The 24392-nt window shown below is 58.0% G+C and overlaps 1 protein-coding gene across 2 annotated transcripts in view; it reads right to left on the bottom strand.

The window, feature by feature from the left end:
* Positions 1 to 1732: 1732 nt before the first annotated feature.
* Positions 1733 to 24392, bottom strand: part of TMPRSS6 (transmembrane serine protease 6) — a 32154-nt gene continuing 9494 nt past the window's right edge. The window contains exons 6-18 of one of the 2 annotated variants that reach the window (XM_061204524.1): positions 23389 to 23593; positions 20455 to 20591; positions 19051 to 19163; positions 18638 to 18747; positions 9999 to 10144; positions 9523 to 9621; positions 8451 to 8564; positions 7020 to 7136; positions 6508 to 6676; positions 4868 to 5139; positions 4371 to 4403; positions 3054 to 3190; positions 1733 to 2535 (exon numbers count right to left, since the gene is read on the bottom strand). In XM_061204524.1, the coding sequence (XP_061060507.1) occupies positions 2377 to 2535; positions 3054 to 3190; positions 4371 to 4403; positions 4868 to 5139; positions 6508 to 6676; positions 7020 to 7136; positions 8451 to 8564; positions 9523 to 9621; positions 9999 to 10144; positions 18638 to 18747; positions 19051 to 19163; positions 20455 to 20591; positions 23389 to 23593 (1811 nt within the window). In that variant the 3' untranslated portion in view covers positions 1733 to 2376. The remainder of the gene's footprint in view (positions 2536 to 3053; positions 3191 to 4370; positions 4404 to 4867; positions 5140 to 6507; positions 6677 to 7019; positions 7137 to 8450; positions 8565 to 9522; positions 9622 to 9998; positions 10145 to 18637; positions 18748 to 19050; positions 19164 to 20454; positions 20592 to 23388; positions 23594 to 24392) is intronic. The other variant, XM_061204525.1, reaches the window with a different exon arrangement.

Here is a 24392-nt window from a genome sequence, read left to right as displayed (position 1 = left end):
GCCTTGTTAAAAGGACAGATTACCCCCTCCCCCCTAATTCCTACTAATTAAGACGGGGGTAAGGCCATGAATTTGCATTTTAGCAAAGCACCCTCCAGCAGTGTTCTGCTCCCCCTCTGAGATCCCTGAGAGGCCACCCGGGGTAGTCCTGCCCCCACCCCAAAGGTGTCCCCCCATAGCGTCTGCTCTATCTCCACAGGCAGGACCCAGCGGGTGGAGGGCTCTCCACACATGGATGCGATGGCCATTCCCTGTCTACCTTTGAAAACCCTCTCGACACTAGGCCCCCTCCAAGGTTCCCCCCTTCCTTCTCCTCCCAGCTAGGCTCCAAGAAAGACTTGTCCGCCCTTGACACCCCCTTCCTCGCCTTCACCAGGGCCCGGCCCTGTAGGCCTCCCTGACCACTCCCACTCAGGCCACAGCCCTGGCTGCTAAGACTCCACCCCGCTCAGTTCCCCTCAGCCTCCTACTCCGGACCCGCACGTCTGCAGTCTGTGTCTCCCCCACCTCCTCGGTCTTCCCTGGACCCCTTTCCTTGCAGGGTGGCTCTAAAATCCCTCCTCCAAACCTCTCTCAAGCTCCACCTGCCTCCTGGACATCTCCCTCCCAGAAGCATCCCAAGTTCATGACACCTTCCCAGAGCTTTTCCCTCCCCAGGTGCCCTGGGTGGGAGTGGTCCTGGGTGACTCCTCCCTCACGTCACCCCATCCACTGCGGCACCTGGAGGACAGTAAGGGTCCCTATGTCCATCCCCATCGCCCTGCTCGGTCCAGGCCCCATCCTCTTCTCCCTGGAATTCTGCAGTGGCCTCCTTACCGGCCTCCCTGCCTCCCACTTCCTCCAGGCTGGTGCCAGTGGTGGTTCTAAAATGGGAATCTGTCCTGTGTCACTTTCCTGCTCTAGAGCCTTCCACGGCTCCCCAGAGCGCCCAGGGTCAATTCATAGCTCCACTCCAAGCTCTTTGCCATCTAATCTCAGTTTGCCCCTCCCCATGCATTCCTTTTTAGCCCCACCACCACCCCTGCCAACCTCTGTTCCAACTAAAAACAACTTACTGTTCCCTAACAGGCCACTGACTTTGGGGACTGTTGCCTTTGCACATGCTGTTCCCCTGCCTGGAATGCTCTTCCCCACCTTGGCCACCTTTGAACCCCAACTCAAGTCTCCTCCAGGCAGCCTTCCCGAGTTGCAGGCTACCCCAAAGCCCCTTCACCCTGGATCAGCATCCCCACCCCTCCCGAGATCAGGAGCCAAGTTCTGTGCAGCTCTGTGACCCCAGTGCGGCCCTTGGCACGTGGTAGGAGCCTGTGAGCTGCTTGCTGAATAAATGACTCAGAATGCAGAGGCAGTGCCGTGCCGGAGGGGAAGTGGTAGCCTGGGAATCAGGAGATAGGGCTTCCGCTCCAGGCTCCACTCCTGACCCCTCCCTGGTGCGATCATGAGACTCTCTGCCCCTCAGCTTCCTTCCAAGCTTCCAGAAGGAGCGCATCACTTGTCCCAGCCCTCACTCTGACCTGAGGGGCAGCAAACCATTGCCTTCCTGGGGTTGCTCCCAGGACCTAGGCAGCTGCCCTGGAGGCCACCGCTGCCCCCACTGACCCCCCCCCCCCCCCGCCCTTGGCCTTCTGGACGCTTAGCCAACAGGCTGGGCAGATAACAGGGGCTGCTCAGTCAAAGGCATGAGATTGGTGCCCAGGGCCCCATTCAATCCGCAGAACAGGACCTCGGGTCAGACAGCTTTATTCCACAGGGCAGCTGAGCTCACCTCCAGGTGAGAATGGGCAGTGAAGGCCTGAGGAACAGGTAGGCGTGGGAGGACCCTGGACCTGGGGCTCCCCACCCTTTGGCCTGCAGTGGCGGCTGGCTCACTTGGCTGTCTCCAGGGCTCTGAGGGCCCTTCCTGCGGGGGCACCTTCCTCCCCCACCCCTCAAGTTAGGCCAAGGGCTTCAAAGGCTGGAATCTGCTGTCTGGAGAGGATGCTGTCCTAGCAGCCTCTGCACTGGGGCGTGGGCAGGCGGGCGGCCCGGCAGCCACGTGATTGCTGCTCAACTCTTCCCCACCAAAGTCAGCAGCAGAGGAAGGGGAAGGAGAACAGAGAATCAGGAGGGGACAGGCTGGACGCGAACCCCCCCAGCCGGGCCTGGTGACCATCCCAGGCCCTCAGGGGAAGTCCTGACCACCAGCTGACGGCCCTTCTCCCTTCTTGTGTCCTCACTGGGGCAGATGTCAGGCAACAGGTTGGGGGAGAGGAGAGACACCACCTCCTGTCCCCACGGGGCCCTGCCACTGGCAGAATACTTGCTCCCCTGCCTGGTGGGTGCCCTGGGCTCTCTGAGTCCAAGAGGTGGGCCCTTGCTCTGCGGGGGGGCAGCTCCTCAGGTCAGCACCTGCTGGATCCAGCCAATCACACCTGTGATGCGGGTGTAGACGCCAAAATAGTTGGGCCGGCCACAGCCCAGACCCCAGCTGACCAGCCCCGCCAGGAACCAGCGGCCACTGGGCTCCTTGCACACCAGCGGGCCGCCCGAGTCACCCTGTAAGAGGGGAAGAGACAGGGCCACGTCAGGGTAGAGGCAGCCCCTTCCAGGCAAGGGTCCCGACCGCTGGGGATGTTCTGAGTGACACATCCCCTTTGGAAGCCTCCGATAAATGGAGGGAGCCCGGACCAGCCCAGCCTGGCCTCCAGCAGGGCCTGGCTTTCGTGGAAGCGTGGATGTGTGTCCCCATGCCCTGCCCAGCTCCGCCTGCCTTCTGTGGGCTCCGTCTAGTCCTCTCTGCTGGGTCACTTGGGCAAAGTGCCTCGCGGAGGGCAAGGAGCAGAGCTGGGGTTGGGCCTCAGACCTGCCCCCCTGGGGTCTCTTCTGATCTGGGGCCTGCAACCTGGAGCAAGTCTCTCAACCTCCCGAGCCTCAGTTTCCTCATCCATAAAGTGGGGACAGCCAAGCCCACCTTGCCGTGAGGCTGCAGCAGGCTACTGTGGGCAGAAAGCCAGGCCCTGGGTGATGTGAGCAGCGCCCTCTCTCCCCAATCTGGCCCACCCCGCGGGAGTCACCTGGCAGGCATCCTTCTTGCCCCTGCGGTAGCCGGCGCACAGCATGCGGGGGGTCACCTGGTAGCGGTAGGCCTCGCTGCACAAGTCCTGCGGGATCAGCTGCACGTCTACCTTCTGCAGACCGTTGCTGGTGGGGCCTGCCCGGTGGGGTCGGGACAGAGGTGAGAAGATCTGAGGTGCCCGGGGCCCCCACTCTTCCCTCGGCTATTCCTCTTGCAGCTCAGGAGCCCCCTTCCTCGCTCCTGCTCTGCCCACCCTCCCATCCCCACCCTCCACCTCTCCATCACTCTGTTCTGGCTCCTTCTCCGAGTAGCTCATGGTGACAGACCCCACCCCGACCCTGCCCAGGGCCTATCTGGACTAGGGTCCTCCTTAGGTCCTCCCTCCCCCCACCCCTCCTGCTTGAGGCTTCTTGGCTGCCTCCCCTCCGCTCTGTGACAGCCCTGGGGGATTTTTCCAGAACACACATCCCACCCCTTCACTCCCCCCTAAAACTCATCAGCGTCTCCCCACTCTCCAGCCAGCACTTCTCCCTAGGAGCTTCAATCGATACCGTGCCTAGTCCTACCCGGAGATCCGGTCTGTTCAGCTGGGGTGGGCCCAGACATCCGTGCTTTTTCTCAAAGCCCTGATGATTCTCAAAGCCAGGAGGACTCCTGGCTCCAAATCCTCACCCAGATCCACCGGCTCCCCTCTGGTGCTGCGTGTTCTCAGGGCTCCCTGGGTTGCCACCTGCGCTCTTATCAGAAATGCCTTTCCCCTTCGCTGGGACACTGCTGACCTATCCTCCAAGCCTGAGCTCAGCCCGCCCTTCCTCTGGGCTGCCACTGCCCCCCGTACCTCCCCATCCGTGTCAGCTCTCCAGAGAACGTTTCCTGTTTGTCTTTATATTCCCTTTGTCCAACTCGATGCCTGGCATATAGCAGGTGCTCATAAATGTGTCATTGAATGAATGAATGAGGAAGTGGACCAATCCTTGTTTTACACTATTCTCTATCATCCTCTTGGACATGTCACTTTTCACCTGAGCCTCAGTTTCTCCGTCTTTAAATTATCCCTCAGTCCTGCCCACCTCCAGGCTGTAAAGCACAGTACACATTTTTAAAGCCACCACCGCGAAGGGTGCAAGGCACGGCTGTAGTTATGTACAGAACTGAGAGGTGGCCTCTAGGGATGGCCAGCTCCGGTCAGTGTAGGAGGGAAGGGGAGAAACTCATGTTTCTGAGAGGCAGCAGCCAAACAGCAGGGGCTCTGGGGTCAGATAGTCCTGGGTTCTAGTCTCTGCTCCAACCCTCTCTGGCTGTGTGACTGAGTCACAGCTAAATGTCTCTGAGCCTCCGTTTCCCCATCCTTAAGATGGGGTCCATGATAACCAATAGCTAGGGTTATTGGATGGATTAAATGAAATCATGTTCCCCTAAAATCTAACCTCCATGTGGTAAGTGTTAATAATTAAGAGCCTCCCCCCAACACAGACACATACCCCTCCACCCCCCGCTGTCCAAGGAGCAGAGGGTTGGATCTTGCCCACGGGCTGTGGGGTCCCTGGCCTGCCCCATCACTCCACACATATCCCCTAGGATATCCTTCCATGACCTTGGTTCTCCTTAAATGCCCTTCTGGAAGGAAGGGAAGGGGAGAGGCCCACGGCCATAGTTAAAGGTTGTTTTTTTCCATGAAATCCAGCACAATTTAATCCCAGGACTAGCGGGCCTCTGGAGTGGAACCCCAGGGCCCCTTGCCAGTTCACCTCCAGGCTCAGAAGCTGCGTGAGGGGGACCCATCCCATCTCCCCTGCCCGCAGTCCAGCTCACCACCCTCGCGCAGGGCACCCCAGCCCGTGATCCAGCAGTGCAGGCCCGGCTCGAAGAAGTGGGAGTGTGCGGGCAGGCAGACGGGGTGCACGGAGGCCGAGCGCACCACGGGGTGGTCGAGCTGCAGCAGGGCCACGTCATAGTCGTGGCTGTCCTCCTCATGGTACGGGTGCAGCAGCAGGCGGCTCACCTTGAAGGACACCTCACCCGGCCAGCGAGAGCTCTGCCACACTTTGCCCAGGAACACGGTCCACAGCGCCGGGGACGCCATGCTGAGGGCAGGGAGGGGGACTCGCTCAGCGGCCGCTTCCCCGATCCCATCCCAGATCCCTAGGGTAGCCAGCTTCCCCCCGGGACACCAGCCTCCAACCCATCCCCGCCCTGCTCTGGAAGGCCAGGCAGCTGGCGGTACGGTGTTCAGTGTTGGCCCTGGAGCCCTCCTGCCTGGGTTCCAGCTCCAGCGTCATCCCTCCCGAGTTGTGTGTGTGCACCTCTCTAGGCCTCAGTCACCCCATCTGCAAAATGGGAATAGCGTCATCTACTCATATGTTCCTGAGGGAATTCAATAAAGCTGTGTATGTAAAAAAATTAGCACAGTGCCAGGCACTGGCAGATCATTCTCTCCTTTTTTTCTGTGCACTTTCTAGATGGGGCAGCTGGGAACGCCCTGAAACTTGCTGGTCCTCAGGAGGAGGGGGAGGGAGTTGAGTGTGGAGGAATTGGCAGAGACTGGGCTGTGCAGACCCCTGGAGGCCAGGTCAGCATCCAGGTCTTTCTCTACCTGTGGGCAGTGGGGAGCCAGGGATGAAGTGAAAGAAGCTGGGTAGTCAGACTGCACCCAGAAGGGCACCCGGGCACCTGGCCAGAGGATGCAAAGGGGAGCTGGGCTCTGGGCTGCCGGGGTGACCCAGGGGTGATGGTGGCAGCGTGGACAGGCAGTGGCTGAAGATTCGTCCAGGCCACTGGGAGGGCTTGCCGCCTGGCTGAGTGTAAGGGGAGGGGGAGGGGTGCCCTGGTGGCTCCAGGCCTTTGGCTCGGACCCTGTAGACCCAGGACGGAGGAGAAGGTGTGGGGACAGAGTCCGCGACTGGCTGTGCTGGGGGCGGGTCTGGGGCACCAGACATCAGGCTAGGGGTGGAGAGGGGGTGCTGTCAGCCCACCACGGACATGAGGAAGATGTCTGTGGGGCAGGGTGAGATGTCCCTTCTTGTGGCCTTCTCTGCCCCACCTCTCCCGCCCCAGGTCACAGACAGGCATGCCTGGAGGAGGGGGGCTCATGGCCTATGAGCAGGTCAGGCAGTTCTGTTTTCTGCTGTACCCCAGTGTCTAGCACAGCCCCTGGCACATAGTAGGAGCACAACGAATATCGTTGAACGGATGAATGAGTAAATGAATGAATCACTGACCCAGCTGAAAGCAAGATACCAAACGTAGAGCACAGAGAAGTCGAGCGGCCTCTCCAGGGGCACAGAGTGTGCTCGTGGTGGAGCCAGGGCTGAACCCAAGTGTCGGAACAGCCGGTCTGAGGGGCTTCCCACCGTCCTCCCCTCTGTCTGCTTAGGTTTCAGACACACTGTACCCCGTCACAGCCTTCCCTACCCCACCTCTCGCGGCCCACGTCCCCGTGCCGTCCCCCTCACCTGTCCTCCTGGAAGCAGTGGGCAGCTGTGATCACCCAGCGGTCGGCGATGAGGGCCCCCCCACAGATGTGTCGGCCCCGAACCTGGAGGCTGGCCTGCCAGGGCCACTCACCCTCCGAGGACTCGGCCCCGCCCACGATGCGGCCCGAGGGGCCCTGGAGGCCACAGTCTAGGGGTGGAGGAGGGGGCAGGGATGGACAGAGGGCGAGGGGCCGCAGAGAAGAGACACAGAGAAAAAGAGAAGGGGGAGGCATGAAGGGAGAGCAGGGGAAAGAGAATGAAGGGGCGAGGGAGGGAGGGAGGCGGGCAGGACCCACACAAGGGGGCAGAGGCGGGGTAGAGAGACAGGGGGGCAGAGGCGGGGTAGAGAGACAGATGGACAGTCGGTGAGCTCCCCCTCCAGCTCCGCAGGGCGGGCACCTCCCTCCCTCCCACGCTGGAGGGCCCAGCACGTGGAGGGGAATGCAGCCCAGCCCAGCCCAGCCCAGCCTGTCGGAGCCCCCAGGGCTCACCGCAGTACTGCTCGTCCGAGCCGTCCTTGCAGTCGGGGTGCCCGTCGCACTGTGGGTTGGGCTTCTTCACACAACTGCGGTCCTCACACTGGAAAGTGAAGGTCCCGCAAGGTACCCCTGGGATAGAGGGGGTGGGGGCAGGGCTTAGAGGGTGGGTCCCTGAGCCCAAAGGAGCCTCCAAAACAAGGCCAGGGAAGACAGAGCCTGGAAGAGGCCAGGAGGCGACCGGGGAGGCGTCTCTTGACCGCACTAAAGGGTTCCCTGAGGCTCCTTTCAGGTCCCCTAAAGGCAGGCCATGTCCCCTCCGCACCCCTCGCCCCCCACGCTGGTCTGTTAAGAGAGGGCAGTGTCTCCCCTCTCAGACCTGGGCTCCTGACCGCGAGGTTCTGCCTCCCCCCACGTATGGTACCTGAAGGCAGACCCGTGCCTCCACTTTCAGCCCAGTGAGGCTTCCAAGAGCGCGGCTATGGCCCTCCCATCAGGCTAAGCTCCCCTCCTAGCCTGGCAGCCCTGCAGGCCCTGCCCCGCCCAACCACATAGCTGCTCCTCACCGCCTTCGCCGTGAAGGGCTTTCTTCTCCACCAGTCTTCGCCTGGTCTCCTTTCCTTCGCTACTTAAATGTTACCTCTCTTCAAGCCTACCTCTTCTAGGAAGCTTTCTCAGCCTGATCTCCTCCTCATCCTCCAGTCTTCTTATGCTACTGGACATGATGTCCAGAAGGTTTGGGCCAGAGAGAGTCACCCATCATTTTATTTCTTCTACTATCAGATAATCCCCAGAGGGCAGGGACCACTTTGGTGTCTTTTATTCCCATTTCTCAACTCTGCCTTGCATATCACTGGGTAGTCTGTGAGTGAAGGCTGGTTGGTCAGATGGATGGATGGATGGATGAACGGATGGATGGACGAATGGATAAAACACTGGAGACTCAGACAGGAGATTGGGCAGACCAACAAATGGGTGACTTGATGGTCTGGTAAGAAGACTGACAAGCAGCTATTTGGATGGATAAATGAGTGGATGTAAGGACCAATGGACAAACACGTAGTTAGAGAGATCCACGGATGCATGGATGGAGGATGGAACAATGGACATACAGAGAGGCAGTTGGGTAAACCAGCAAGTGAGTAGATTGATGGCTTAGTGGATAGGGAGATAGGTGGTTGGACAGGCCGAAGGATGAGTGAGTGAGTGGATGTATGAATCAATGGACAGACAAGATGGTTGGGGAGACCAGAAGATGGATGGATGGATGGATGGATGGATGGATGGATGGACAGACGGACATATAGGCATACTTATAAATGGGTTGGTAAGTATTTGGACAAGAGGGCAGAAACCTCTGCGGAAGAAGCATGCAGAAGGGCCGGGCTCTCTGGCTGAGCCCATTCTGTGGTTTCCCTCTAGATACCTGGTCGTACCCCGCCCTACCTTCCTGGCACTGCTCTTCATCACTCCCATTGAGACAGTCAGGCTGCCGGTCACAGACCCTGGACAGTGAGATGCATGTGCTGTCCTCTTGGCACTGGAATGTGGCTCTGCAAACTGTATGAGGACACAGGGAGGGGACAGGTGGGAGGAAGCCAGAGGCACCAGGCTGGGACTTTGCGCTGCCTGTGACTGTGCATTGTATCGCATGTCATGATCACAAATCTCTTTCTCAGCTACTTTACACCTGCGTGTCACTGCAACCCTGTGAGATGCTCCATTTCATCGGTGGAAACAGAAATGAAGTGACTTTTCCAAGGTCACCTGGCTGAGCCAGAACTTGAAACCAGATGTCTGGTTCCAAATATGAGGCACCTTCACGAGCACGAAGGCAGGATCAGCCCAGAGGCAGGCACATCCCCCTTCCCTCCTGCTTCTCTCCCCACATATGTAAAACTTTGATGGGATGCAGGTGGTCTGGGGAGATCAGACTGGAACAGGCTGTACTGATGGTGACTCTGGGGGCCAGAAGCCAGAATTCAGAGGCAGAGGTATTAATCCGAGAGAGCCCTGGCTTGGGGACCATCAGGACCCTGAGCCCCTTCTGCCAGGGCTGGGCAGTGTGAGCACAACCCCAGGAAGAGTTGGCAGCTCCAGTCTGAACCCCTGCAGTGGAGGACCCCACTCAAAGGAGGCAGATAAAGGATCCTCTCCTTGGCCAACCTGGGTCTGCTGGGCTCTGCTTGACAGCCTTCCCCCTTCTGGTCCTACCCTCCCTCATCTGCTCTGTTCCTTCTTGGACGGCTGTCCTGGCAGAAGGCTGGGGGTGATGGCCCGGTGGGGAGAAGCCCTGAGCTGGGAGTCAGGACACCTGGGTCCCAGCTTGTCCCTGTCACTGCCCCACTGGGTGGCCCTCACTCTGTGCTTCCACCATGCCATCTCAGCACAGCGAGGGACCTCTACTTCCTGGATGCTGCTAATGGGAGCTGCCTGTGGGGGGCAGGTTTCGAAAGGGTGGGCTCAGCCCAGTACAGAGGTGAGGAGAGAGGAGCGACGGGGTGGGCGGGCTGCTCACCGCAGTTTCTCTCATCCAGGCCGTTGGGGCAGTCTTTGACCCCGTCGCAGGCGGGCACACAGAGTCCATTCACAGAGCAGAGGAACTCTCCAGGGCAGGCTGGACAGGGAAGGAGCCATTAGGACACGCGTCAGCATGAAAACACGTGCGGACACGAGGCACCCGTGTGCTCACGTGTGTACCCACACGCCTGAGTACACGGTCCACGTGGACATACATGTCCGGGCTCATGCACGCAGCACACACTCGGGTATGTATGAGTGTATATACCTCATGAACACGTATGACTGCCTTGCACACGTGAGCACACACAAAGCTGCATATGTTCGTGCACACATGCGCACGCGCATGCACACACACACACACACACTCCTTTTGACCAGCCTCTTGGTGCTTCCAGGGACAGCTAAGAGGCAGAGAGAAGCTGCGGGGGCTTAGGGGGTCCCCGCCCCAATCCCCAGCCTGCCCACACTCACGATCTGACTGGTTGTACAAGCTGTAGTGCACCTGCACGCCGGGCCCAGTGAGGGAGATCTGGGACGTGAAGTTGATGGTGATGCCAGCGGTGGCCACCACAGGGATCCTCTCGGCGTAGGGCTGCAGGGTGCGCAGGCCACACAGCCTGGGGGTGACCAGAGACAGACTCAGGGCCACACGGTCTGGTCCAAGGTAAGGGACAGCCTGGGTCCCCGTGTACAGACAGGGCAAGGACAGGGCAGTCGGCAAGGAAGGGGGAGCCACAACCCCAGCCCACCCCCACCTCCTCTGTCTTGATTTCTCCCTTGGGTGGCCACTCACCCCCAGAGTCATCTAGAAAGCAGCCTGGCTATGTCACTCCCCTGCTCAAAAACCTTCAATGGCTCCCCATTGCCTGCAGGATAAAATTTAACGTCTGGATTCTAGCTCCAGTCACCTAGGAGCTGTAAGAGTCTAGCAAGTCAGAGTCCTTCTCTGAGCCTCACTCTCCTCCCTTGTAAAACAAGGGAAATTATCACCTCTGTTGACCTGACATCTGACAAAAGGCTCCAACGTGTCAGTGGAAGCAATAGTCCTTGACGGGTCTACTCTCCATAAAGAGGAAGGGATGTTCCTCCTGTGCTCGGTGTGGAGTGAGAGGGCAGCCTCGCTCCCCATTCAGGCCTTTCCCTCCCACTGAGAAGCCTCCACAGCCCTGGTGGCTTCCCTGTGACCCTCTGAGCATGAGGGAGGCACCAGTCCCGCTCCCAGGATCAGCAGTGCCATGCTGACGGGGCAGCACCTTCTCCGTGCGTGGCCGCACTCGGGTGGGACCATCCCCCAACTGTGGGCACACACTCACATCCCTGTTGGACGCCCCCGTCCCCACCAATGATGCTCTTGTTCCCACAGAGCAGGTGAAATTCCCCACAGAGAGCAGGTAAGAATCCTCCCGACTCCAGGGTGAGGGGCACGGGGCTCATCCCACACAGTGCCTGGTCACACCTGGCCTTACAGAGCAAGAGGCCATGCTTTCATGGAGCAGGCGCAGCCACGCCCCCCAAGCAGCGGGACCCTCCCCAGAGAGCAGCCTGGGGTTCCCTGCCTTCCCAGGCGGGACACCCTCAACAGAACAGATGGGTCGGCCCCATCAGCTCCTAGGAATGCCTCCCACAGGGGAGGGAGTATCCTCACAGAGCAAACAGGAATGCCTTTACAGGTGAGGGAAACACCCAGAACACGGGTGGAAAGGTCTGCAGAGAGAGGTGAAAATGCCCCCGGCAGAGAAGGTAGGAGGAAGTCAAGAGATCAAGTGGGAGTGCCCCCAAAGCATGATGGGAACATCCCGCAGCAGATGCAGCAGCCCACAGAGCTGGTCCCCTAATTCCCAGGGGCCAGAGGCTTCCTCAGAACTTCCAGAACATGGCAAGCATTTAATAGTTCAATAATAGTTGGAGGCCTCATTGCATGGGGATTTTGAGGTTCTCACAGCAACTCCACCCTGTCAGGAGGAATTGTTCTCCTCCCGCTCTCCAGATGAGGCTCAGGAAGGGAAGTGCTGAGCTGGCTGAGAATCCAGCCTCCTCAGGACCCAGGAGGCTCCACCCAGCCTCCACTGTGGGGAGGTGCACCCTGACCCTCACTGCCACATGAGCTCTAGGCGCTGAGCCCTCATATTCCCCATGACCCCCTCAGACCTGGCCTAAGGTTTAGTTTCCCCATACTGTTTGCCTGCAGTGACCATATTCTTGCCCCCATACCAAGAAACAGTTCTCAAAGTATGGTCTGGGGACCCCCTGGGGTCCGAAGTAAAAATTATTTTTATAATAATTCTCAGGTATCATTTGCCTTTTTCACTCTCTTCTCACACAAGATAGAGTGGAATTTTCCAGAGACTATGTGATGTGTAACCCAATGAATGCGGAAGCAGGTGTGGGGATTCAGTTGCGGTCTACTAATCCAATTATTAAAGAAAGTTGCAAAAATGTAAAACAGTGATATTATTCCTCACCAAATGTTTTTAGTTTTGGAAAATATAATTAATTTTTCATAAAATATGGCCTTTATGTTAAAATGTAATGGGTTTCTTATTATTTTAAATGAACTGATAAATATTTTTAAATGTTCTCAGTTTTCATTTCTAATACTGTAAAGATAGGTTACAAATATAGTTTTTATACAAGGCATAAAACTCTCTGGGGTGCTCCGTAATTTTAAAGAATATAGAGGGGTTCTGAGATGGAAAATTTTGAGAACCAGGGGGACCACAGCGGGATGAGGTGCCACCAGGGGGCGCTCCTGAACAAGCCTCGTCCTTATCCTTTTAAAACTAAGGCAGCAAGGGGGGGTTGTGGTTTGTTTTTAAAGTAGATAAACAAATGCTACCATGGATTACTATCCGCAGAGAATTGCCCTGGGGAGTGGACAGGGGATCTGGGGGCTGGGAAATACCGGGCAGGGGGAAGTGAGGAATCAGGTGCATTCCTGAACACGCTTAAGGTTCAGGGGCCTGGGGCACTGTCCCCAGACGGTCACGGGAGACCGTGGAGACACACGGAAGGAACCAGAGCCGGGTTGGAGGGCAGTGGAATGTTTCAGTTTATAAGAATTTGAGGGCTGCCTGGTCACCTCAAGCCTTGGCCAGAGGCTCTAAGGCACCAGCGTCTGCCGATGGGACATTTCTCTACTGGCATCCAAGAGAGGATTCCAGGATCAGCTTGTGGCTCAGCCTGGTACTCAGGAACCTGCTCAGCCTGGGCAGCATTTAGTTCTCACCCTGGAGGCCTGGGGCAGACAGGAGGTGGCAGAATTCCTGGGGCAAGGCTCTTCGTTAGCAGGAGCCAGAAAAGAATTCAAGGCAGGGGCTGTAATCTGGCAACTCAGGCTGAATCACTCAGCCTAAAGATGATCTATTTAGCCTATGCAGTATTAAAAACTTTTTTTCAAATGTAGTTGCCAGCTAATTTCACATAACATCTTAGATTCTTGCTTCTGAAAAATAAGCCCTAGAGACACTGGCTGGAAGTGATCAGAGGCTGTCCCAATTAGGCAGGGCACGTGTGGCCCAGCTAACCAGGTCCCTCCCTCCCTCCCTCTCCCCCACACAGCCTGCTTCAAGGAACTACGCACTGGCCTGGCCCCTTTGCACGTCATCGTTTCTGGTTCTTGCCGCAGTGCCTTCTGCATGAGGGTTTGCGTCCTCTGGCTCTCCAGTCCCTCCCCAACCACCAAATGCTGGCCCCTCCCCACAAACCCTCTCCAAGGAGCACCAGAAGTCTGAAAGCTGTGGAGTCCACGTCTCATCTCAGCTACAAAGTGCTGGGGGTCTGAAGGCACATTTTTGCACCGGGGCCTGCCTTGCTTTCTCACTTCTCTGGATTTGGAGAATTTTCCTTCTTGCCTCACCTAGACAGTAAGCAGGGATCCGGTCAACCTTGCATGTCAGCAACTCTACACAGGGAGGAGTTCAAGAAAGATTGGATGGTAGATGGATGGATGGATGGATAGAAGGAAGGAAGGGTGGGTTGGTGTATTGATGGATGGATAAATGGATGGGTAGATGGATGGATAGATGGATAGAAGGAAGAAAGGATTGGTGGATGGATGGATGGATGGATGGATGGATGGAAGGAAGGATTGAAGGATGGATGGAAGGATAGATGGATGGATACACACATACATGCATTCCCTTCCCTAAAGACAGGTTAAATGGGAAAGACAGTCAGCGAAGGCAAGCACTAAAAAAGGGAGGACAGCAGTCTCACTTGGTGGCCAGAGTGGTGGACCTGAAGCTGCAGAGCTGAGACTAAGGCTGGGCTCTGCCACATGAACCAGCTGCGTGACCTTGGGCATCTGGCTCAACCTCGGCAAGCTCCCATTTTCACGTCTGTAAGATGGGGTGATAGCTCCCTTGTAGGATGTTTTATGGCATGTGTGAGAAATGATTTCTTTGAAAACCAGCTGCTATCGTCGGGCTGTGAGCTCACCAAGGGCAGCAGCTGGAGCTCCTCCTTCCTTATCGCCAGCACCCGGCAGTGCCCGAGGAGCCTCTGTGGCCGCCCAGGGGATCAAAGGAGCATTAGGGCCGCCCCATAGCCAGGCCGGGCCTGAGGGGCTCCAGCAGGCCTGAGGAGCCAGTGGCTATGCCTGTCCCCATCGGTGAAGTGGAAATGGTTGGGCTGATCACAAGAAAAGTGACATCACAGGGGAGGAAGCTGGCAGGAGGCAGGTTCCCAGAAAGGGGGAACCCTGTGCCGCACCGACTCCCAGCCAGAGCGGATTCCACGAAACCCAGCAGCTGGTAGCCGGATTTCACAAGGTCAGCTCCCTCCCACGCCCCCAGGCCACTCAAAGGGCATGAGGCCTCTGCTGGGGAGAAACTGGGGAGAAAACAGGGAGGTGGGGGGAAGGCAGAAAGGGCTCAGGGGAGTAAGGTGACGTGCCCAAGGATGCCCCGTCCGTGGAGGGAACCCGGGCCAGCCTCTCCTCATCACTGTGCTGGCACCTGAGGGGTGAGACACCCTCTCCCCACACCCACCCTCTGTCGCTTCTCGTCAATGGCCATTCTGGGCCCCAGGACTGTGCCTCCCCCTCCCTACAAATCCTGTGCCTGGAAATCTACACCCTTCCCCAGACCTCTTGTGTCTTTGCCACCCACACAAGCAGATTTTCCAACAAATGCTTATTCAAAGAATTTCCCAGCAACTACTTAGGCTGATGGTTATCAAAAAAGATGAGAACTAGAGGAAACGGTTTGTCCGGTGCTTACAGTCTGGAGGTACACCTCTGCCTTCCCTTCCACACTCAGACACGGGCAGGAGCCTGGGGCCAGGGGGCCACGAGTCTCCACCGGGGGACCCCGGACTCTTAACGAAGGTCTGAGAAGACAGGGATGGGACTTCCCAGGCTGCTCTCGGAGCTGGCGAGAGGAGAGCCCCAGAAGCTGTCTGTCCCCACACCAGGATGCCAGTGCGTTAGTCGGGATGGCTTGGCCAAGGGAGGGAACAGCCGGCACAGCTGCTCGGAGGCTCTGCAGGAAGATTCTGCTTGAGTGTGAGCACACAGATGAGCACGCGTACGTGCGTGGACGTGCGCACACAGGCCCGCACGCCGCCACACACGCTCTGGATCACACTGCCTAGCTCAACTCTGGTTTCTCTAGTCACGAGCTGGCTGACTTTGTGTGAATGCCTTTGCCTCTCTGTGCCTCAGTCCCTCATCGGTCTATGAAGGAGGCAGTGCGGGGCCTGCTTCCTCACCAGGTTGCTGAGGATGAAGGAAACGGCACCTGAGCTCTGGGCCTGCCTGGTGCGGAGTCCAGAGCCACTTACGAACTCATGGCCGGTGCCTTCTGGAGCTCCTGCCTATCCTGGCCTGCAGGAGCCGGCGTCCTCCACCCACGATCTCATTTACTCCTCCCTGGATGGGGACCTGCTTCATGCCCACTTTCCAGATGAGTTACCTGAGGCTGAGAGGGGTGAGTCCTTGCTGAATAGAAGGAGAGGAGCCAGGGTTTGAACACTGCTGTGTCTCATTTCAACAGCTAAGCTCTTTCCACCTCTCCAGCCCAACTTGGAATGACATTTCATTAGGAGCTAATAAACACAACTTATTGGAAGACATCTTTCTGATGGGTAAATAATAAAAAGTTGGGGCCCTGGACCCTGGGCAGGCCTAACCCCCTTGTTTTACAGATGAGGAAGGGGGTGTACCCAGAGTTACATGCAGAAACCAGGTAACCAGACTCCCCCAAGCACATCTTCAACCCCCCAGCAGGTGGGGGGGGGCTTGAGAAGAGAGAGGAGGGGGTGGGAGTGCCGGGCCTTGTCAAGCCTCACCCTCCCACCCCACCCGCCACCCAGCTGCACCCTGGTCCCTCGCCACCACTTCAAAAGTGCAAAAAGACAAGGACAAGAAGCCAAGTCTTTAGTCCTCTCTAGACCTCAGTTTTCCCACTTGTACAATGGGTGAGGGTAGGGCTCGATGGTCAGCCCAGCCCACTTTCTATAGCTCAACGGTGCTTTGAGACAGTGGGGAGGGTGAGACCCCTCCAACCCCGATAGACTCTGTCACAGTGCCTGAAATTTCACCCTCGCACTATCATTCCTTCTGATGAAGACTCTCCCCATCTGTGGTCCACACTTGAAACCCAAGGGTAGCTCATGAAGTCCCAGCACCCAATGCCCACACCTCTGCCCGACCCTCCTGGCTATGTCAGGGAGGCAGGAAGAAGGCCCTGCAGGGGGAGCACGCTGTGGACCACCGTGTGTCCTGCTGTTCATGGCTAGTGGTGGGCATGGGAGAGAGGCCCTGACTGCGGACCCATCTGGGTACTACTTAATCCCACTGAGCCTCGATTCCCTTCTCTGGGAAATGGAATGATGATGCCTCTGACATCACAGGCTGTCGGGCCATGAACTGATGCCCTGTGCTGAGCACCAAGCAGGTGGAATGGGGCGCCTAGTGCCAGGGCCCAGCTCCCGGCTAATGGAATAGCCATGGCGGTAGGGGGTAAGTGCAGGAGCATCAGACCCAGGCCCTTCTCGCCCCTTCCTAGCCCCTCATCGAGATATCAGATTCAGCTCTGGGGTTGAGAGGGTGACGGGAAAAAACATTATCATCATGTGGAGAACCGTGAATCAAGGACCACTCTCAGGGTCACTCTGGGCTCCTGACACTGGGGGGTGAGCCCAGCCATCCTCAGTCTGGGCAGCCCCCAGGCAGGTGGGGAGGGGCCCTGAGGGAGCACCACAGAGGATCAAGGCAGCCAAGCCCAGAAATGCCACCCACATGCTGGGACCCGTGGGACAAGATGCATTCTGCTCTCCAAAAAGCACCAGGCCAGTCACACCACTTGACATCACCCCCAAACAGCACAGGCCTGAACTCACACCCTCGGCATGTCTTCTTTTTCCTTTTAATCATGGTCCCTGATAAATTGCAAAATCCCTGGAAAGGATGATGACGAGTCAACGAGCATCATCAATCCCTGTCCCCTTTTGTCTGGCTGATGCTTTTCAAAAGGATCAACCGATAAGCAAAATACAAGCGTTGGGCTTCCCTGGTGGCGCAGTGGTTAAGAATCTGCCTGCCAATGCAGGGGACACGGGTTCGAGCCCTGGTCTGGGAAGAGCCCACATGTCACGGAGCAACTAAGCCCGTGCGCCACAACTACTCAGCCCGAGTGCCACAACTACTGAAGCCCGCAAGCCTAGAGTCCGTGCTCTGCAACAAGAGAAGCCACCCAATGAGACGCCCGCGCACCGCCACGAAGAGTAGCCCCCACTCGCTGCAACTACAGAAAAGCCCGCGCGCAGCAACAAAGACCCAACGCAGCCACAAATAAAAGATAAATAAATAAATTTATAAAAAAAAAAAATACAAGCATTGGTGAACGTGGACACCAACCCCAGAATCCAAGAATTCCAGAGTCCTAGAACTTTCCAATTTTAGTGTATTGGAATCTTGGATACTCAAAATCTGTGAAACCAAGAAATCAAGAACCTTGCATATTAGAATCCCAGCCTCTGTTAGACCCCTAGGATCTCAGGGTTGGAAGGCGAGCAGAGGCCCAATCTGCTACTAGATGTAGAATCTTCTCTTCAGCATCTCTGGACTGCAGGTGGGGAGGGGTCTCCCCAGTTTTGCAAGGCTACTTTGAGATCCCTTCTCTCTCCCCAAGCCTCTGCCCCCCTGCAAAAATGGAGCCATGGGAGGGTGTCCTTCTGTTTTCCCTCCATGCCTCCCACTCCCCTCCCGCCCCGTTATCCCCTGTGCCTGACCCATCCTCTCTGCCTCTAAGGGACGCTCCCCCACAGCATTTAGACACAGAGCCCCTCCCACTGTAAATAGCCCCTCCCTTGAATGCCCTAGTTCTCTCCTTCACTCCCCAGACCAGGGAAAGCTCGTCTGCACTGCCTCCATTCCATGCTTCCCTGCCCACCCCACTCCTTTGCAGCCGTCAGGACCACCAGTGGCCCGCAGGGTGCCAGCCGCAGTGGGCATTTCCCAGCCTTCATCCTACTGATCAAAATGCAGGCACGCTGACCAGAGGATGGCCTGGCCATGCTGTGTCCTGCCCACCTCCCCAAGGGACTCAATTCTTCCTCAGCAACTTTGTCACGGGGGGGCCAAGGGCAGGACAGATAGCAAGGGCTGGCGCCCCACAGGGGGCACGGGTGATTCAGGGTGGCCCTGGGAAGTGGTCAGGTTAGCAAAAGCGGCATGGACACCGGCTCTGCAGCTTCACAGTCGGGAAGCCGCTTGAATTTGGCCAACAGCAGGGAGCAGGATAAGGCAAGAGATGCCTCCATTTGCACTTGGGTGGGTTTAGGGAAAGGCACCCTAGCACTGCTGAGTCCTGTGGCTCTGCATCATCTCATTTAAGGATTTGGGGTGACAGCACCCAAAGAAATGAAACCATTTCACTCTAACTAGGATCAACATCCAAGGTGGCTGATGACAAATGTGTGTCTGAGACTTCTGGGTGGCAGGAGGGGAGGCTGAGGCCCGGGTTGGGGGCCGGGACAGGGACTGGGTCAAGGGTGAGGCAACAGGCCTGACCTCCACTCTCTTCGCATGATGCCCCTCTGAGGTCCCAGACTTGGGCTCCCAAGGCGGGGTTACCTGCAGGGACAGGAAGGGGGTTCCGGGCGGGTACCTCCGGTTCTGGATGGTCCACTGGCCCTGGGTGCACGGCATGTCGTACTTCTGCCTCCGCAGAGTGTAAGCATCAAACCAGAGGGCCAAGCCGTAGTCCAGGGAGGGCACCTGGGACAGAGGAGCTAGTCACCAGGTGGCCCATGGGTTGCGACCAGGCGGTGGTCCCACTCCCCAGGACAACAAAGCGGGGAAGAGGCCTGCCAACACAGAGTGCCAGCTGGGGCTGAGGTCTGTCAGTCACTCAGCAAACAGGCATCGCCATGGCAACAGAGCCATCCCACCCACCCTGGAAGGATTGGTACCCAGAGCTCAGCCTGTGGGTGCTTCAGCAGAGGCAGGACAGTGCTCCCCTCCCAGCGGGGATCCCCGGAGGTCTACAGGGTGCTCTGGGCAGAGGGTAGGTGGGCTCACCGTGAGGTGCCAGGAGCAGTGGGTGCTGGGTGAGTAGTAGCTGGGGAAGTATGGCGTGCTGAGGACGCCCTGCAGCTCCAGCCGGCCTTCCAGGGTCAGATTCACCTCACAGGCTTGGCCCGGAGAACAGAAGTTACACAGGGTGCCTTGGACCCACCCCGCTGCATCTGGCAGCAGGTGGGGGGCAGCTGAAGCCCACGCCCCCTACTGCCACTAAACAGTACAGCCTAATGACTGAGTGTGAATGTGTGACCTTGGGCCTCAGTTTCCTCGTCTGTGAAACAGGGACAATAATAGTACATACCTCGTAGGGTAGTTGAGTGGATTAAACAGACGTGGTATGTAGTAAGTGCTCAATAAATGTTCACTACTGACATCAGCTGTGCAACCCTTCACGGTTTACTGAATGTGCTCACTGCTGCGCCAGCCTCACAGTTACAGGGGTTGGGGAGGGAGAATCGTTCCCCTTTTCAAAGATGAGGTTTGGGGAAGAGGAGCAACTTGGCTGAGGTCACACAGTGAGAGGGCGAGGCATGGGGAGCAGGTGTGTTCCCAGCTACCACAACACCTTCCATGGAAGTCAGGGGCCCTAAAGCCCCCCACTCCCTCCCTGTAGAGCTATGTCAGAGACGCCCATGAGAACGGGCAGCTCTGGCACCTCTTTAGCTCCAGGGACTCCCAGGGGTCACCTGTGAACCTGGGTCACTAGCAGGAGCCCAATGGGGTGGACACCAGGGGAGGGAGGGGAAAGCGGGTGGGAAGAGGCAGACTGACGGCAGAGGCGGGGAGAGGCTCTTTGTATAGCTCCTGTTTGTAACCCTCCCTTCCACTGAGCCCAGGACAGCCCAGGACAGCCAGCCATCGGGTGTGAAGAGGAAGCAGGAGGAGAGTGGGGAAGTCTCAGTGGGGCAGCCTGGGGGACCCTTTCCCAAGGAATGCTGTGAATCGCCCTCCCCTGAGCATCTTACACCATCTCCAGGGACGACTGTATGGTTGACCTTTGGTGTGAGAGGGTTGTCTGGCAGACCCCACGCTCCAGGCTCAGCCAGGGTGGGTGCAGAGGGAAGAGGGGCAGGGGAGGACAGAGAGAGGAGGGAAGACAATAAACTCAGGAAAGAGAATCAGAAAGAGGGCAGGAGAGAGAATGAGGGGGAGATGAGTGAGGGAGGGAGAGAGGGGCAGGGGAGGGGATGAGGGAGAAGGTGGGGGAAATGGAGCGAGAATAGAGAGAGATAAAGGGGGTCCAGGGGTGGGGGTGAGGTTGGAGAGCAGAGGCGCTTCCAGAACCTTCCCTCCCCCATCCCATCCCCAACCAGAGCAAAGAAGGTGAAGGCAAGCCCAAGGAGCACCCCTGGCTTCTGCCACTGTGCCCCTCCCATCCCCTAGGGACCCCTGACCCCTCACCCTGGAAGGCCACGGGCTGCACGGAGAGCACAAAGGGGTCATAGTAGCTGTGCAGGCCCTTCTTCCAGACCACCGCCATGATGGCGCCCGATGCCAGGACCTCCACCACGGGCTCCTGGCGACTGCAGCCATAGACCCTGGTGGGACAGAGAAAGGTGGCGAGGGGGGTGGCGGGGTCTGAGACAGGCATCAGGGAGGGCAGCGGGTTGCCAGGAGGAGCAGAGGAGGAGGGACTGGCAGCCTATACATCTGGGTCTTCGGTTAGTCCGCTGTGTGTCCTCAGGCAGGTGTCTGACCGTCTCTGGCCCAGGGGGCTGACTGGAGGCCCTGTAAGGGTCAGGCCAGCTCCTCAGGGGAGAGAAGCCAAGAGGTTACCCAGACTTCTGGAGCTTACAATTCAACTGTGATGGCTGATTCCAGTCCCATAGCACCCCTCCACCCCCTCAGAATCCCTGTGACCCCTGAGTGCCCAGCAGGCAGACCAGACTGGCACTATACCCGCTGGCTGGCCACACTTGACCCCTGGCCCTGTTCTGGGCTGGAATAGAGAGAAGACAGGTGTGCGGTCTGGTGATCCCTTGGGCACCCCAGGATTCTACCCAGAGCTTGCCATGGGGGAGGCACAGAGGAAATAGCAGTGTCTTAGAATTCTAGACTCTTAGAGGAATGTCAGCCCTGAAAAGGCTTTTCAGAGATTGTCAAGGTCAACCGCTTGGTTTCCAGGTGGGGAAACCCAGGCTCATGAACGTGCCAAGGCCCCACCCTGGGTCCACAGCAGAGACAGACCCACGCTAGGTACCGCCTGTGACAGCGCCTGGCGCCCCTGCTGTGTCCATGCCCATGGTCGGCCCATCTCAGGCGGGGTGCTCCCGGCTTCCCTCTCCCTCACTCTTTGCCAACCTCTGCCAAACTTCCCCTTGCCTCCGACAGAATTCTCTGGAGCCCTTGCTAATCTGTAGACCAATTCCCAGAAAGCTAATAACCCTGCTTCCCCCGGAGGGGGCACGCCAACATCCAGCTGCAAGGTACTGCCTGGCCGGGTGCCGGCTCTGGGGCTCTGGCCCTGACCGGTGGGAGTGGGCGGCCATGCGGGGGACTGCAGGCACCCAGGGAAGTGCGAGAAATCCAAGCACAGCCTCAGAAACACCACCCACAGCAGCCCTGGCAACCCTGGCCGCTGTGGAGGGAAGACTGAGCAATCCCAGGAATTTCCCCAGGAGGGTCCTGGTGCCCCAGGGTCCTGGGAAGGGGCATTTCCCCTGGCCTCTGCCTGCCCAGGCACTGGTCCCCACTTCCTCGTCCTCCTGCTTTGACCACCGCTGGCTTGATCTCACTGCGGGGGGCGGGGGGAGGGGTCCACCCTCCAGTACCAGGCCCTCCCTGCCTCCACTGCGCCTCTCCCAGATTAAGAGGGACCTGAGGTCGCCTTTAATGGTTGCTTTTAATATTGGGGATTTCTTTTATTTACTTAGCAGCTGAGCCCTTGTTGTAACTAAAACAAGGTGAAAGTTGGTGGAGGCCCCACCAGCTCCCCCCGCCCTCCACCCCCGCCCCCCGTCTTCCCATTACCACCCAAGTCCCCCCTTCATGGTCTGGGGTGCAAGTCTGAGGACCCCCCAGTCTTGTCTGACCCATCATTTTACACCTTCTCCAAGGGTCTGAGATGGAGTGAGCCACTTGGTGCCACAGTGAGTAGGGACAGAGCTGAGCCGGCAGTCAGGTCCCCTCTGCAACAGCAGGCTGCGGGGGGGCACTTGGAGAAGCCCCAGGGAAAGCGCTGAAGCGTCCCCACCCTCATCAGGCCTGGAAATGAGCTGTGTCTGGCTTCTCTGCCCTCCCCAGAGCCCTCCAGGAACCCAGCCCACGCACACGCCAGATTGTGGTCAGCACGTGGCAGGGCAGGGGTGGGGCTGCAGATGAGAGCGCAGCCTCAGACCCTGGAGAGTCAGAGAGGCCCCGGGGGAGGGGGCCGGGGAGAACCTTCACCCAGCTCGCCCTTCAGGACTGCCCTTGATCTGAACATGCAGGTCCCACCCCCATCCCGAAAGCTGGAAGCTGGGTGCCTGAGAAAGACAGAGAAGGCAGCAGCCCGGTGCCCCAGGGTCTCGCCTGACCTCCTACAGACCTACGCCCCTCTCCCACCCCATGGGGGGGTGATCAGGCTCCTGGAGGCCAAGGCCATTTCCAGCCCCTTCATGGTCTCCCCACGGCCCACCACCTGCCCGCCTTCTGCATTCCATGTCATATCCTAAAGCCCTTCTCCTCTGCTCAAGAACTTTCTGTTAGTTCCTCAGTTAGCAAGTATTAAAGTTCAGATTGCTCCTGGCATTCCATGCCCTTCTCGACCCAGCCCCAACTCGACTATGTATAATGATAGTAGTAATGGATAGCAGTTACTGGATGTTTAATGGATACATTTAATGTATAGTAATAACGGACAGCATTACTATGTGTGAGGAGCCTGGCCCAGCAGGTCTGATTTAAATCCTCACAATAACCCTGCAAGGTAGGCATGGCTGTGCACCCATTTTACAGGTGAGGAAACTGAGGTGCAGAGAGGCAAAGTAACTTGGCTTAGGGCACACTGCTAGAAAGCAGTAGAGTATGGTTGGAAGTCTGGGGCTGCCAGACTCTGGAGCATTCTAACAAGATCACGTCGCCTCCCAGAGCTGACCTTAGGGGTCATCCAGTACACCTGTTTTGTTAAAATGGGGAAACTGAGGCTGGGGGAGGGTAAGGGGATTGATCACAGCACATAGCCATTTCCAGTCTCCTCTCACCATCTTCCTCTGGGCTGGCCTCACTGTCTCCCGGATACCAAATACCAGGGCCTGGGGTCACACAGCCCCTTGTCGCAGAACACTGGGTGTGGCTTTGACCCCACACCGTCACCCCCTTCCCAACCTTCCCCCCACTGCCTTCCCAGGGACTCACGAGGTGATAAGCCGCCTCTCGAGGGGCCCAGCCACATCATACATGGCCAGCCGGTCCCGGCAGTCAGCCAGCATCCACTCGAGCCGGAGTTTGAGCATGAGATCCTCGGGGCCCTGCAGGTGCCACAGGCAGCTGGAGGCCAGGGGGTCGGGCCCCTTCAGCCGGAGGACCTGGCCCTGGCCCACGTAGCTGTAGCGGTAGCAGCCTGGAGTGGGGAGAGGGACAGGCCCCCTGACCCCTGTTAGCTGGAAGGAGAGACCCGCGGTGGGCCCAGCCCTGTCAGGTCCTCACGCAAGCAGGGGTGGGGCGGGGAGAGCAGCTGGATGGCGATCAGCCCAGATATGCTATATCCCAGCTTTCTGTTTCCCTCCTGCTTCCATCCCCAGCCTCCTCAACCATGCACTCATTCATTGGTTCATTCATTCGTTCCCTTAGCACTCACTGAGCTCTCCATGCCAGGCGAGTGCCAGAGAAAGGTCCCGTCACTTCCCGGGAGCGACGAGAGTAGCAGGGAAAGATGCAGGTACTGGGTGGAATAGCTCGGAAGCGAGGGCTCCCAGGGAAGTCCTGGGAGGTCACAGAGTGAGGAAGGGGCTGCAGGCCAGGGCGGACAGGGGACTTTGAGTCAGGAGGGCAAGTGGGAGGAGGGAGGCAGGGCCCAGATCACGCCCAGGAGAGAAGCCTTTTCCTCCTGCGGCCGTGGGAGCCATGGAAGGTTAGGCAGGGTTGGGACACGGTCGGGCTTGGATCACAGACTCCTCTGGCTACTGGGAGCGAAGCTGAGGAGGCCGGGAGACCAGTGGGATGGCCAAGCAATAAGGGGAGCGGGCTGAGGGCTTCATGTCAGGTGGAGAGAAGGGAGTGTGTTCCAGTGGGGCTGGGAGGCAGCCCGGGTAGAGGAAGTGAGCTCAAGCTAGTATGCTGCCATAAGTATGTCATTTAAACCTCATCATGGGCCTGTGAAGCAGGGAGGATGGGTGCTCTGCCAGGAAGCAGTAAGGATT

Source organism: Eubalaena glacialis, chromosome 11 (assembly GCF_028564815.1).
Source record: "Eubalaena glacialis isolate mEubGla1 chromosome 11, mEubGla1.1.hap2.+ XY, whole genome shotgun sequence".
NCBI classification, from domain to species: domain Eukaryota; kingdom Metazoa; phylum Chordata; class Mammalia; order Artiodactyla; family Balaenidae; genus Eubalaena; species Eubalaena glacialis.
This window is presented reverse-complemented; position numbering and strand designations above follow the sequence as displayed.